General features: G+C 45.6%; 1 protein-coding gene across 4 annotated transcripts in view; it reads left to right on the top strand.

The window, feature by feature from the left end:
- The window catches only part of Kcnip1 (potassium voltage-gated channel interacting protein 1), a 368,390-nt gene that overhangs the window by 309,470 nt on the left and 43,532 nt on the right, over nucleotides 1-15,388 (top strand). Inside the window, exon 1 of one of the 4 annotated variants that reach the window (XM_032914292.1) lies at nucleotides 7,508-8,219. The exons of the other annotated variants lie outside the window; for them this stretch is intronic. Within the exon in view, the coding sequence (XP_032770183.1) occupies nucleotides 8,072-8,219 (148 nt within the window). The 5' untranslated portion in view covers nucleotides 7,508-8,071. Of the gene's footprint in view, nucleotides 1-7,507; nucleotides 8,220-15,388 lie in introns of those variants that run through there. 4 annotated transcript variants of the gene reach the window in all.

The following is a 15,388-nucleotide window of genomic DNA, read 5'->3' as shown; positions in this document are numbered from 1 at the left end:
GGCTTCTTAATGAGCGTCACCTCAATGTTGAGCCTAAAAGAAAAAGATGTTGGCCCAGAAGATCCAGGCAGACTCAGGGCTTCAGCTGACAGACCCCATGTTGGAAACTTGGAGGGCAGGGACCAGTGCTGGAAGAAAGGCAGCCTGGGAAGGAGGGGCTGGGCTGGAGAAGGGAGACTGGGAGGCAGGGAGGAGCCTTGCACCAAGAACTGTCAGCAGCAGCTAAAGTTGGCAGCCATAGAGACTGGGCAGAAGGGCCTGGACGTGAGACCTCAAATTTGAGGAGTTCCTTCTGGAGACACTGTAGAAAAGAGGTTCGTGTTTCAAGTGGGGGACTCCAGCTCTGGGGAGACCAAGATGGACTGACAGTTCTCCACAGAACCTGAGTTGTCTTTTCCTCGGGGGGCTCCGTATGGCTGACCCTGCTCATTCATTGCGGGGAGAATTCATTTCAGGGTGGGAAATTTTTTAAAAAAGTACAAGATTAAGCAGTGTAATCAGCTGCTGCTGAGAATTTGAAATGCAATAAATAATAATAGCGTTGAGAGCTGTTTTTAATAACTCACCAGTGTAATTTCGCCTCTGCTTCTTGGAGCATATGTAAAATATGTCAGAACGGGTGTACTGGCAAATGCCTCATTGCCAACCTCTGAAGACAAATGTCTTCCCAGGAGGGAGGGGGATGGAGGAGAACTCGGGGGACTCTGTTGAAAATGAGATGCAGGAAGGCAGGCATTGTTCATTTGGACTCTGCTAATTCCACACTGCGACCTTTTGCCCATGTTGCAGATCTCACTGGGTTGTCTTACAAGGCGGCCGGGTTGACAGCAATAACAAGGGACAAGGGTACCTCTCATCCAAGGGACAATGGGTTGTTGTTTGTGGACAGTAGGACAGCTGTATGCATGCAGTTGGTGCTCTGAGGAAGGGTTGTCCTGGTTTGTCTAGTGCAGCAGGTCCCTGGGGATGGGATACGGTAGCAGTATTTGGTTTACTCTTTTGCCTTGCTGAATACTTCTGTAACTTGTTCCAAGTGTTTCGGTGAATGTTAACGTTCACAGTTCCTGTGGACTGCCCCGCTTGCTGGGTCTAGATTGTCAGAATGAAACGAGGAGTCTTAGACCTTAGGGAGACAACTTGACACCCTCAAGCTGAGAGGATCATCACTGTCGGACAGACAGTGTTCCATGAGGAAGTTGACTGCGACCCCTCATACTTGCGGTCACCTGTCACTTTACCTCCCTCACAGCACTGTGATGTGACTCATCAGGGACTTCACCCTATGGATGAGGGAACTGGAACCTAGATATCTTCTCTAAGGCAAGAGCTCGTAAATTAATGTCCTCCGAGCCTGATGGCAGTTCCATCTGACTTCAGAGCCTATGTCATCAAACTGTGCAGCCCTCTGCGGCCACTCTGTCCAGTTAGGAGATCCCAGAAGCTGTAGTTTCCAGCAAGCAATAGAAACTGGTGAATGACCCTAACTGAAAGGCATTGTTTCTCTTCCTTTGCTGAGTCCTCTCTGGGGAGAGGTAACATCTGTGTCTCTGTCAAAGCATTATCAGTGCCCTGTCACCGGCCATCCTCGTCTGGGGTCATTCTATGCTCCTTCGAAGCCTCGGGTTTGCGATATGCAAAATGTGTTTCGCTAGCTGAAGTGTCCGTTAGGGAAATGGTGGAGGGTGGTCAGCAGCATCTAGCCAGTCAGATAACATACCTGTGAGTCAGTCATCTTCCCGGCGCTCTCTGGAAGTTCTCTCACCTCTGCACACGTTTGGGGGCTGACATATCTTTGTTAGGCTGTAGAGTTGCTGCGTGCACCTGGGAACCGCAGCATCCAGGGTGATTTCTTCCTATGGAGAAAGAGATGAAGGAGGGGGAAGAAATGTGAGAAGAGATGAGGCAGAGGAGAGGAGCCCGGTTAATTAGCTTTAGCCAGATCATTATGCTGGGTTACAAATGAGCGCATTGCCTTGGAATGTCTGCTGAAATTCTGACTGAGCCGAGAGCCCTCTGGAGAAATCGGGGGTGGGGGTGGGGGAAGGAAAGACCGAAACTAGTCTGTGCTATCTAAACACCATCACTCGCCAGTCTTATTTCAACTGACGGCAGCCACGTTTTGCTCACACGAACATGAAGGGCCGCCGGTGACTCACACAAATGCTGGGTGTTCGCCGATGCTGGCACTCACTGTTAGCAGAAGCAGACCTCCGCTCTCTGGTCTGTTTTAAGCCTGAACCTACAGCTCTGCTCCAGGGCCGAGGAAGGAGAGGCAGATGTTCAAGAGACTGGAAGGGGAGAAGGCAAACTGCAAGCTAAAATTTTGGAGGACTGGTCCCTGACCATCCATTCCAAAGGACACGATATCATGAAAACAAAGCCCAGGGTCCTTCCAGATTCACTTCCCCAAATGCCTGCAATGAGATTTCCTCCAGGTTTTCCTAAACCCCAAGGGCAGAAACCAACATGTTTCTCTACAGTAGTCACCTGTCCCTCTCCTTGAACACCATGGGCCCAATTGTGAAGCAAGAAGATCCATCCTGGTTGAGAATGGCTACTAAGGGCTGGGATGGGAATGGGGATAGGTGCGGATTTGTGGGAGAGTAGGAGAGGAAATGCAAGATAGGATGGAAGTGGAAAGCCAGCCCAGACAGACTCAGGAAAAGCTACCCAAAGCAAGACAGCTCTTCCCAGAGACAGGATTTGGACAGGGAACTGCTAGCCAGGTGCATCTTCCAGCCTCTGTCTAAACCACCTTATGTGCTGCAGTAATTAAGACAAAGGAGGAAACAGAATAGAGCGCGGAGTGTGGCACCTGCTGCATGAAAGCCATGCACAGGTAGCCCCTGCCCCCTGCCCTTGCTTTCTTAGCTGAACAACAGACCATGTTGTATCCTAACTAAAAAGCTAATTAGGAACTGTTGGCGCAATGTGTTCTCAACAAGGACTTATTGAAAAGCAGAAATATACAAAGAGCTTTTAAAGAGTTAAACAGTAAAATGCAAATAAAAAGATAATGGGGCTTTCTAGACATTATGAACTTTCTGGTAGATATAAGGCCTTTTCCCTTGGTCTATTCACCGTGGTCTATTCACTGTGTGGGTCTTGGAGGACAGGGAACAACAGAGATTGGGAAGAAATAAGGGAGGAGGGAGAGAGAAAGACAGGGAGGTTGGAAGAAAGGGAGATATCATTACTATATTATTACACAATTACCATCATCATTAGAAAACTAATTTGAACAAGCCCTGCCTGTGCCCCCAAAAGGGCACCAAGGAAAGAGGCAGGCTCAAGAACACAGAAATAGTTTTCTCATTTTGATTGGTGATGGGAATAATAATGATTTTTTTCTCTCTGTGAACCATAACCATTTTGCAGTTAAATAATTTGCTTTCAGACTGGATCAGGAGCTCTGAGGTGCTGCTCCGAGGATTTCTTTCATTTCTTCTGCACCTTCTAAAGAAAGGAAAACTCCAGGTGCAATCGTTGGCATTATATTTATACCAACTGCAACAGAATATTCCAGAAAACGAGGCTCCTACCAAATTAGTTTATCCAAATGAGGTTTAGACGATGCCTTAGTGAGGGGTAGGGTGCGGTGGGGTCAACTGGTCAATCCATCTCAGTGGCCCAAGAGTTGGAGAACCACTCAGAGAAGCCACAAGCTAGCAGCAAGCCTTGTTGAGTCAAGAGCGTATAGATGGAGGGCTGCATGTGTTTTCAGTCAGCCAAATGGATGGCTTCCTCCTGTGGGTCACTGAACCCCAGGATCCCTACAATTCCTCTCAGATGACAGAGCAGCAAGCTGGCTGGAGGTGCAGATGTGAGTAGCTAAAATAGAATTTGATTTCATGACTGCTCCGGGCAGACTCTCAGGCAGAGTTTAAGCAACAACAAATTATTCTCAGCTGAGAACATCTGCCTAGAAGGAGGAGTTGCGGCTGAAGATCGGAAGTTTCGGGAAGTCTAAAATACACCCCTTCGGTTCCCCAGATCACAACTGTGACTTGTCAATTCTGTTTCAGAGATGAGAATGCTCAGGAACCAACAGGGAGGTGGAGAAAACACAGCTCATTCAGTCTGGCTTCCTCTATGTTACACTGTAGCAGGGACTTTGCTAAGCATTCTATGGCACTGCCTGGTTTCCTTGTTGCATTAAGACCACTGTGGGTAGAGCCCAGTGGTGGAGCTAGACTGTGCAAGCCACAGGATGGATCCACAAGAAAGGTGAGAGGTTAAAGCAACTTGACCCCGGTCACCCATCTACAAGGTGACTGTTAAAATCCAAACTCAGAGACCCTATGGCAGAAATTCACCATCTTGATGTCCAGGATTCCTGAGAGACCTCACAAAGCATGGCAGAACCCACCTACCTATGAGATTGTGAGACCTGTGTCAGAACCCAGCCTTTTATGGGTCAGAGTTAGAACGAAAGTCAGAAATTCGGTAGCAACAACCGATAGTCACTCAGAGAGTCTCACAGGACCAAGCCTTTGTTTCTTATGGCAAATATCCGCTAATGTTGATAAAATTGAAGGTCAGCAAGGTGAACATTTTTGACCAAAAGTAGTAATTTGGGACAAATTAACGAGAGAAGTCTGTCAAGTTCTGCACATGCTTACATTGCCAGTGTAAACAGATTTATCTTATAATTCATTGGAAACAAAAAAAAATGGCGATTTGCAAAATGAATTTCACAAATGTTCCAGTGAGAACAAAATGTTCTCATCAAACGAGAGGTGGAATTTTAAAGGGGGACTGTGGGTAGGGTGAGCTCTGTACAAAGGCTGTGATGTGAGAGGGAAGTCCTCAAGCCCCTGAATCACGAAGCTCTCACAAATGACAAACCACAGACACAGCTCTGATCAGCTGCAGGTCAGGATGCTGCAGTCTTGGACTCAAGTGGGTGGGGCACTCTCCAGGAGACCTGAGTTTCCCTCTGCTCTTCCTGGAGATGAGGATAAGGGCTGCGTGCATCCTGCAGTTTCTTGGAAGTCGTAGTTTGCTGTTTCTGATGTTCCTAAAATGTAGGGTTATGAGACAATCGGAGGGAAATTCTGCTGAATTCTTGGACACTTTTAGCCTTGATACTGTGGCAGTCGAGCAGGAAGTGGAGCCACCATGTGTCCTTTGCACCGTTCATCCCCAGAGGACTTGGCAAGCAACTGAATCAGGTTTCCTGCATCTTACAGTTGCTCGAGAATACCTGGTGGTAGCAGGAAGTGGAAATGTGTGTGACATCAAATAAGGAAATGAGTTGAAGTGAGGGAAGGACAGAAGCCCAGGAGAGGAGCTAAGATAGAGCCATCTGCCCAAGGCTGTCATCTGAAATAGCAATCATACATGCACTCGTTTGCAACGATGAAGACAGCAGAGATGGGGGGTGGGCGGAGTCCAGAACAGCACAGTCTTAGGGAGATGAGAGTTACTATAGAGGAAGCAATAAGGGGAGGGGAAGGGACAGGAGCAGACAAGGCTCAGGCTAGAGAACAAAGGGCTGACTTCCTGGAAATGTAGGGTTCTCCCACATCTATTGTCACCCTGGTGGGGTCACAGACGCTAGCCCTCAGAAGGTGGAAAACATGCCTAATCAAAACGTCTCTTCACAGGTGTGTTGGTCAGGTTTCCTTCTGGAGAGATGGTGTCCGGAAGGTCATCGTGGAGTCTTATTGTATACCAGGGAGATAAGAGAATGCTCATTTATAGCACTTGCTTACTTCTGGAGGATAAGTGTCTCTACCACAGTGCCTTTTTAATTTTGAAAAGCTGAAAGCTTTATGAGCTGGTACAGGCAAACACCAGGGGCGATGGTTGGACATGGTTTGGCACCCAGAGATTCAACTAGTGAAGCCTTGGTCCCTAGCAGTGGAACCTTTAAGAGCTGGCGTCTATCTACCGAAAGACTATACAGGGACTGACCCAGGGCTCCAACTGCATTTGTAGCAGAGAATGGCCTTGTTGGGGCACCAGGGGAAGGGGAAGCCCTTGGTCCTGGCAAGGTTGGACCCCGATGCAGGGGAATATTGGGGGGCAATAAGGGGGATGTATAGAGGAAATACCTGTATGGGGAGAGAATGGGGGCTTATGGACAGGAAACTGGGAAGGGGAATAACCTTTGAAATGGAAGTAAAGAAATATATCTAATAAAAATAAAAAAAAAGAAAAAGAGCTGGGGTCTAGGAGGCAGCCATTAGGTCTCAGGGCCTTCACCTCCTGAATGTATTAGTGCTGTCTGGAGAGAATGAGTTGACTCTGGTCATAAAGGGTTCTGAAACAACTGACTATATTAAGAGCAATCCTGGCTGTCCAGCCTCTCGCCTCCGGTCCTGCCATGTGAACTTTCTTCTTTCCACACACACTCTTTCAGTTGCGATGCTGTCTGCTCTGGTACTACCCTCGCCAGAGCCAAGTAGATGCAAATAACAAGAACTGCGAACGGAACAAGCTTTTTATTTATAAAGTGCTCCGCTTAATTCTGTTAGGGCAACAGAAAATTAAATAATACTCCGGGATACCATTGTCCAGACACCAGTGAGATTGAACAAGGACACATAAAACTGAGATATGTAGACTATTCCCCCCCCTTTTAAAATAAGGAAATAAAGGAACAATTTGTTCACATTTAGTTGTTTCTCTTATTTTGAATTCGTTCTACAGATATGTTGGGAAAACCTCAATAGTGGGGCCACCCTCCAATCCAGTCCCTTAACTCTCTTCCGAGGCACCCAAACACATTTGCCAATGAATGTTATACCCATGTAGAATTATTTCCTGTATATGCCAGGAGATGCCTATCCCTTCTCAGCATCAAAATGGTGGTGTGAGAACAAATTGTTTTTCTATGTAATGATGTGTTTTGCAGCCGGCACCCAAAGATACGGAAATGTTCACTGCTGTTTTAGTGGTTACATGGTATCCTTTTTCCTGATGCCTTATTGATTAACCATCTCCTCATTGATAAGCATGGAAGATTTTTCAGCCTTTTTTTTTTGCTATAAGTGAGCAAAGAATATGTCTGTCCATATTGGTACACATAGATATGCATCCCCTCAAGTGAAACCTCTAGGAACAACAACAACAAAATATCTTCAGTTTTATTTAAATATTTGCATTCCTGCTGGCAATCCCAGAGAGTGCACATCCTCACACAGTTGCCAACACTTTATCCAAGAAGTGGCCCAGATGTTTGTCACTTATCACTCAGTGCAGCTCTGTCCTCACTCTGTCCTCTCAGTGGAGGTCAGCTGATCCACAGAAATGGAGACTGGGCTCCCCAGAAGTGCAGGATCCTGCAGGAGGTCAGGTGTCAGGCTTCCCCCTTCAGTACATTGAATACTTTTCCCCAACAAGCTTCCTGCTGGCATTCTAACTGAAACCTGAACATTTAGAACAACACCGATTTTTATTTTTATTTTTATTTTTATTTTTATTTTTGCTTTCCCATATTTTATTTCTGGATTGGCTCTTTCCCTGAAGCCCTGGGATCACATGCTCAGCCCGGCCACCAACTTAACTCCTGACACTCTTAGGGGACTGCCTGAAGACAGATGTAGCTATGGGTGTGCCCAGTTTCTGATAACTTCCTTAGCGATCATTTCCAGGGCCACTTCATGATGTCAACGCTAGAATCACTGTATTCCCATACCAGCTTGTCTGATTTTTCCACTAGGAGAGTAAAAACAAATTGTTAAGGGGTGGGAGAGAGCTTTCATTTTCATGTCTGGGTTTGGTAGCTGAAGCAATCAATGTTCTGTCTTTGAAACGGTGTACACTGGCACACAACCCCTGGATCCTTCAGAGAATATGCCGTGAGGTGTTGCCAATTATTAGTTCTCTCGGCTAGCAGATGTTTAGGGACTGGTTAAGCCTTTGGAGAAATTACCTTAGGAAAACGGGGAAATAAAAGCAAAGATTACCATGAATTGCAAGATTACCTAGCAATTGCAAGGTAGGAGGAGAGAGGTGGAGGGCGGAGTAGACAGGAGGGAGGGAGAAAGTGAGAGGAAGCTAGGCTGGTGGAAGTAACCCTGCACTTGGAACAGCAGCAAGAAGCGCGATTTTCCAGCTTTAAATGCCTGCCCGCGTTCTGCTTGCCTACCCGGGAACGGAGATGTTGACCCAGGGCGAGTCTGAAGGGCTCCAGACCTTGGGGATAGTAGTGGTCCTGTGCTCCTCTCTGAAACTACTGCACTACCTCGGGCTGATTGACTTGTCGGATGGTAAGCGAGCCCCCAGAGCTTCCCCGTTTTATACGAATGTGTTTTCTGGCTTAGATTGTTGTGAAAGTATTTCGGGGGGCGGGGGGAAAGTACGCGGAAAATGGCACAGGAGTCCTGGAAGATTTGGTGGCGCCGCCTGCACAAACCTTCCCCCTTGCCCTCTTGGCGCTGTCCGTGGTACTGAACTGTGCAGGGCCAGGGGAGCACATGTGGGTCCTGGTGTTTTTTTCTTTTGACTGCGTGAGAGGAGCAAAGTGCACACTCCTTCTCCCTTCTCCCGGAAGGTGTCTGATAAATATGCATATTTTGGTAGAAGCTAAAGACTTTTAAAAGTCATTATGATGTTGATTAACTTGCAGCAGTTGAAAAGATTACAGGGAGGAAAAATGCTAATCACGGTGCCTAACAATTAGAAAGCGTTTAAGAAACACTAGCTCCTCTCCCTAACCCTCAACCCTCATAAAGACCCTTGTTGTAAAACCACTTCATCAGCTGCGGCTTTAACTTCCAGTTCTTAATGAGAATGTAGCTGTAAATCTGACTCACCAGCACTGTTTATGATTGCAAAATTAGTACTGGTTTGGAGCATTTGAGTTCCTCTCTTCTGGTTATACATAAAATACATAACAGTTTTTTTTTTCAAACCGCGCTCTCCTGCATTGCTCTGTAGAACACAAGAACTTGGTACTTATATGTGACCTTTGAATAATGATAAGGAGGTGAAAACATTGATTACCCTGATGCCTCTGGATGTGTGTGTGTGTATGTGTGTGTGAGTGTGTGATATATATATATATACACACATATATATATATGCATCAGACCATACTCCTTACATTTATAATTGCTATGCTCTAATCAAAATATTTTCATCTTGAAGTGGAATTTTTAATTTGATTATCATATACTACAGACATATGCCATATAGTTACATGATGTCTTAAACACTTGTATGATTGAGTTAGGTCATTTTGAAAATAAAAAAGCTAAAAGCCACATGAAAGAAAGTTAGTAGCAAGTTTCTCAAACTTAAAGGAACTCTATTAATTTTTCTTCCTTCTTGTGATATGCTGTTCCCAATATAATTTCTCTATATGATTATTGTACCATAAAATTAAGCCCCAGGAAAGATTTGAGATTTGATGAGCAGAGTGTTAAGCAATGCCAGCCTTCAACAATCACAGTCAATTCATACACGAAGTATATGCAAGTGTGTTCAATATGTATTCTCTTGTAACTTCACATTGTGGGCAGAAGTTTCCCTACATTTAGGCATTGTATGACTAAATTCTACATAATAATGAAATATGGTTTGAATAAATAACTAGTCAAAAACACTGAGGTAAACAAAAGTGGACTATTATGGTGCTTGGCTGACCGAGCACAAGAGTCAAGAGTCTAGCTCGAGTTCATCTTGGTGAAGTTGGACTTTAAGAACTCGGTCTCCTTCTTTTGGCTGGACATGGTGGCGTATGCCTTTGATCCCAGCACTTCAGAGGCAAGTGCAGATGGATCTCTGTGAGTCCAAGTCCATCCTGCTCTGTGTTATGAGTTCCAAACCAGTCAGGCCTGCAGAGTGAGACTGTCTCAAACAAACAAACAAACGAAAAACCAATCTGTGTCTTGATTTTTTTCTTTCTGGTGTGTTTTACTCTTTCTTCCAAGGAGTTCTAGAGCTAATTCTCTTAGCTGAGCTCTGTAGGTGGGATGGCAACTGATCTTTAAGTCTCTCACTTCTCCACAGACAGCCCAGCTAGAAGGGCTCTCTGTGTTAGGCTCCTGTGTAGGAACTATCTTAGCTTTAGCAGAAATGTAGTGAATCAATGGCTTTATAACCCTAACTTTCTGAGCTGTTGAAAGCTGAAGCACATTTAGAAATAAAAAATGTCTTCCTAAAAAAAAATACGCCTGAAATTTAAAAGTCCATAAGAATAGTTCGACATGCACAGAGAGATCTGGGCTCCATCTGAGATCCAAGCTCAGATGACTCATCTGTAAGAGATACGTAATGTCTCTGTCGTTCAATGGATTCCAGAAGAACATGAGTCAGCCTGTTCAGAGCTTCTGAGTAGCCACTGACACTGTAAGTGAGTGTATGTGCTGCCCATTTGCTCATGAGGCTACAGATGACATAGGAACACCATAACTGTTCTTCTTTCTGGCATCCAAAAGCATCCTATTCCCCACCACCACCACCACCGCTTCTAACGACTGCACCTTTCTGCTTTGCTGCCCGGGAGGATGCCAGTCAGGCATCTGATGTTTAAGAGATTAGGAGAGGTAAAGTTAAAAAGCAGGGATATACATTTGATGCTATTGCTAGGAGCCCTGCATGAGGGAAAAGAAGGAGTTGAGCATGTGCTCAGCACCTACAATGCATCCAGGGTAGTTAAGTGCCTTTTACACTCTAGAAAAAGTGAAACCTGCAGAATAGCACTCCGAGGAAAATAAATAAATAAATCTGGGAAGTAGATGCCGTTATTCCCTTTATATAAAGAAGACAGATTGAGAAGAGTTAAAGTTCCAAAGATGCGGTTGCATGGTGGAAATGCTTGGCCCCAGAGTTCTGCACTCTGCTCTGTGTACCATCAGCGGGAAAGCTGGTCCAGATGACATCAGCCATCTGTCATTAAGCCTATAGCACAGATGAGCTTATAGTCTAGAAACCTCACAGTAATGTGGGTGATGTCACCTCCAGTGTGGATATGACATTACAAGCTCCATTAACCCCCTGGGAGAAAGTACGCCTCCAGGAAAAGGCTCTGGGATCCATGTGACACAATCACTCTAAGGAGAGTGAAGCACCTTCATAAAAGTGCTCTCATCAGTAGCCTCTCTTAGGATCTTGGTCTCATTCTTAATATACTCTCTTAAGGGCAACATTAGAGTGGTACAGAGATGTCAGGTACAGGGTCCAGAAGAGCTGAGATCCTGGTCTGGGTGCCCCTGCATTATTTGTGAGTTTCACCAAGTCCTGTCTTCTCTCTTTCCTTTTCCTCATTGTAAGAAAAGAAATTAGTACAATCACTTTATTAATTTCCTAGGGTGCTTCATACCAGATTGCTATAAATTGTTTTAAAATAACAGGTGAGTACTCTTTCATGGTTCTGGAGTCCAAGTATCCAAAATTGAGGCAAACTCTGGAGTTTGGGGCATCTTGGGGAAGGTTCTTCCCAGCCTCACCTACCTTACAGTACTCCAGGCATCCTTTGACTTCTGGCATCACGACCCCAATGTCAGCACCCACCTGGGCTCCTCTCTCTCTCTCTCTCTCTCTCTCTCTCTCTCTCTCTCTCTCTCTCTCTCTCTCTGCATCTGTCTCCACATGGCGATTTTCTCTCTTGATAAGGACGGCCGTCACATCGTGTCGTGGGCCCTCTCTAATCTCATCTTAACTTCATTACATCTGCAAAGACTTTATTTCCAAATAAGGGCCGAGGTTAGAACTTCAATAAGCCTTTTGGGAAGACGCAATTCAATTTATAACAATTGGGGCGTGTGTAATTCGATTCGTAGCAGCAGCAGTCACGCTCCTATAGCTGCACGCAGAATTCAATGAAAGACACGTGGGCAGGGCCAACCTTCCTACCGATGGCTGTGCTGCTTCTGTGCGTCACAATTCTCTGACCTGAAAGCATTCCAATAAAAGGAATGTAGTATTCATTAGGAAAAAACATGTATTACTATGGCTATGTCCTTGGGCAATATAATTCTTTCCCTTGGATTTGACAGGGGGAAAAAATGGTATAGCAGTTAGTATAGAAGTTCCCCAAATAAGAATCCTAGAAATACCTTGTCCCCATATGCTGTGTCAGCACGAGTACTTGGCTTTCACTGCAGTGCCCGCTAACCGACTGAGTTCATTATCCCTTCCACCTAACGGAGACAGTGAGCGCTTCTTGGGGTGGGGTGAGGGCAGGTGAGCAGATTCTATTAGATCAGAAAGCTTTGTCAGTTCGCTCTCTGTCTCTCATCTCACCTGCTGCTTGGTGGGCCAGCCTTACCAGTTACCACCTCACCACCAGCTAAGATCACTACTTTCCCAGACAGTCATGTCTAACCATGCCTATGAGTTCTGCCTAGCAACCTCAGAAGGCACTCGCTATTCCAGGACAACTTACTGAGTAAGACAGCAAGGCATACATCGGTGTCTCTCAAACCAGGTTCTTCTGTAGCCATATCCTACATCTGTCTAAGCAAAGGACGATTCTATTTTGCCCCTGTAACTCATTCATGAAATTGTTGATAAGCACAAGCTATAGAAGGGCTTCCACCAAAAATGCTAGCAGCAATGATAATTAAAATTCTTGGGGGAAGGGTTTGGGGATTTAGCTCAGTGGTAGAGCGCTTGCCTGCAAGGCCCTGGGTTCGGTCCCCAGCTCCGAAAAAAAAAAAAGAAAAAAAATTCTTGGGGGAAATAATGAGAATCCAGGTTCTTGGGGGCCCTTGAATCAATTTTCTATGCATTCTGTATTAGCAGAAACATGTTACTCTGGAGACTTGCTGAACCCCCTCGAGAGTGAAACGATTGAATGTGGCTCTTAAAAAGCCCACTATCACATGTGCCTGGATTCAGCCATGTTTATAGGCTTATCACTCGTCCAATATGTCATGGGCTACCCATACAGGGTTAGACTTGATTGTCAGGACAGTTCTAGGATATGAACAATAGCTACAGATCTCCGATGAGGCAAAGTTATAAGTCTAAAGAACATCGAGACTTGGGCTCCCCTCTTCATGCAGAACGATCAGGGAGTAAGTGAGTAATTCGAGGTTTATTTCAGGACTTTCAGGCTTGTTTCTTCTGTCTAAGAATGTGCCTGGGACAAGTTGTGGGCCCCTGGAATGTGTGTCAGATGCATTAAGAGAAAAGGTTCTTTACAGAGGTGACTAAGTTAAAGGGCCTGAGATAAGATTATCCTGGATTACTCGGGTGGGTCCCAGATTCCAGTACCAATGTCCTGGGTGAGAGTCAGATAGAGTTGAGACACTGACAGGAGAAAGTAAGAAACAGGGATTGGAGTGATGCGTCTGTAAGTCAAGGGGTGCTGGGGGTCCCCTGCACCCAAAGCTGGAGGAGGCAAAGAACTAATTCCCATGGAGACCCTCAAAGCTGTGGCCCCGCCAATTCCTTCATTTCAACATAAGATGTTGAACTTCCGTCCTCTTGTGCTGAGCAGAAATGTTTACTAGTTCAGCCGTCAGCTTGTAGTAATTTGTTGTGACAGCCTTAGGGAAGTAATGCGTAACCCTTTTAAAAGCGTTTCTTCATTTGCCGTAATAGAATATGAAATAAAATACACACACTTCAAAGCTCAGAAATGGATAGACCTATTGATCCAGAATGCTAGTAATTTAAGGATTCAAGTTACACTTTCTCAGCATTAGAGGAAAGATGAGGAGGAGCAGGCCTTACCTCCTGCCAGCACCAATGTGAGGGACCGTAGAGATTTACCTTAAGGGTGGTGGACAGCAATAAAACAGCATATCCAGTGTGTGCCAAGCTGAACTCCTCATAGTAAAAACATCTCCTTCCCTGGACTGGAGAGGTGGCTCAGCGGTTTAAAATATATGGCGTTCTTGCAAAGAACCTGAGTCTGGTTCCAGCACATACACCAGGCAGTTCACAGCTACCTATAACTACAGCTTTTGGGGTTCCAACACCCTCTACTCTGCTGACACATACACTCACATATGCATGTGCCCCACACCCAGAGAGAGACACAGGTCATTTTTAAATAATAAAAAGAAATCTTAAAAAGAAACTCTGAATGAGCAAAGTCACACAGGTGTGTTTCTCCTCTGCAACCTCAAAGCTTCCTCTTGTCTCTTCTTCCCTTTGCCCATTTTCGGGCATCTGAGGATGTAGTCACGCTGTAAACATGTTTAGCCTCGCTCGCTTGTCTGTTTGTTTAAGCTGTGTCTATGACCCAGTTTCTCCAGGATATGAGAAGTCAAGGACACCTTCTCTCCCCCTACTTTCCCCATCCTGCCTACCAAGTGTATTAGCTACGTTGTCCCTTCACATTGTCAGCATTTTGATGCACCCCCAAAACATCCTTGTTCCAAGGCTAACAGGAAGCTGCATCTCGTTCAGCTTGAGGCCAACCCTGGCTCCTAATTTTTGTTGGTACCCACTTCTCTACTTGGGCTGGAAGCACCTCCCCTTCTCCTTCAGCAGCAGAATGCCGTGTGTTCAGGAGTCATCCCAGCCCTTCTCGTCTCCAGAGGACACTGAGAGATGCCCATACCTAGGCCTTCTGTCCTCCACTCTGCTTGAAGACGCCCAATCTGACCAGCCTGCTGTGTCTCCGCTTGCCCCCACTGCCACCCTGCAGCTGAGAATCTCCTAAAACGAGGGCAAATGGCACTGGTGTTTGAGGACCAGGATAGGTGATACTTTGCAGTATACTCGAGCAAGCATGGTAGAGTGTCACAGATTTCAATTTCCTGTCAAAGATCATAAATCCTGGGGGGTTGGGGTGGGAGATATGCAAGAGGAAGAAGGAACTGCATTGAACCAGACTGACTTTGTTCAAAGAAATAGAAACAATTCATTCAGTTCATCTGCTTTAAATTTTTCCTCTCTATTTATATCTAATTGCACAAGGAATTCATAATGAATCTCTTCATGAACCCCTTACCATACAAAGTGAGATGTCCACTACACCGTTCTGTGTCTCTGCTTCCTCTCTGTCTCCAGCTCCAGAATGCAAAACCTGTATGCCCATCCCATCATGATCCCTAGGACAACGTGACATGAGGATACTTGAGCTCAAATGCTAGAAATCATGGGGCAGACTGCCTCGGGCATGAGATTGACACCTGACTCTGACCTAGTGTACGTTCCTAGCATCTCCAGTTGCAGAGAGAGAGAAGAAAGACAGAAGTAAGATAGGAAGGTGAGGGATGCAGGCAGTGTAGAGAGCAAACATGGCAGGGATGAGAGAGAAGAGTAATGAAAGAGGGGTGGAGAGAGGCTAACAGGAGAGCCTCCCAATCCTCAGATAAGCACAGTGCTCTCTGGTTTGCTTAATGTACATGTAGTTCTCTGTAATCATCGACCATTAGGAGTTCACTTAGCCTGCATTCTCCAGGAACTCCTCACGGCAAGCCAAAGCCAGAGCAGTTCACTCCGTGCTTGAGTTGTGTCCAGGATACAGTTCCCA

Source organism: Rattus rattus, chromosome 9, assembly GCF_011064425.1.
Source record: "Rattus rattus isolate New Zealand chromosome 9, Rrattus_CSIRO_v1, whole genome shotgun sequence".
NCBI lineage: Eukaryota > Metazoa > Chordata > Mammalia > Rodentia > Muridae > Rattus > Rattus rattus.
This window is presented reverse-complemented; position numbering and strand designations above follow the sequence as displayed.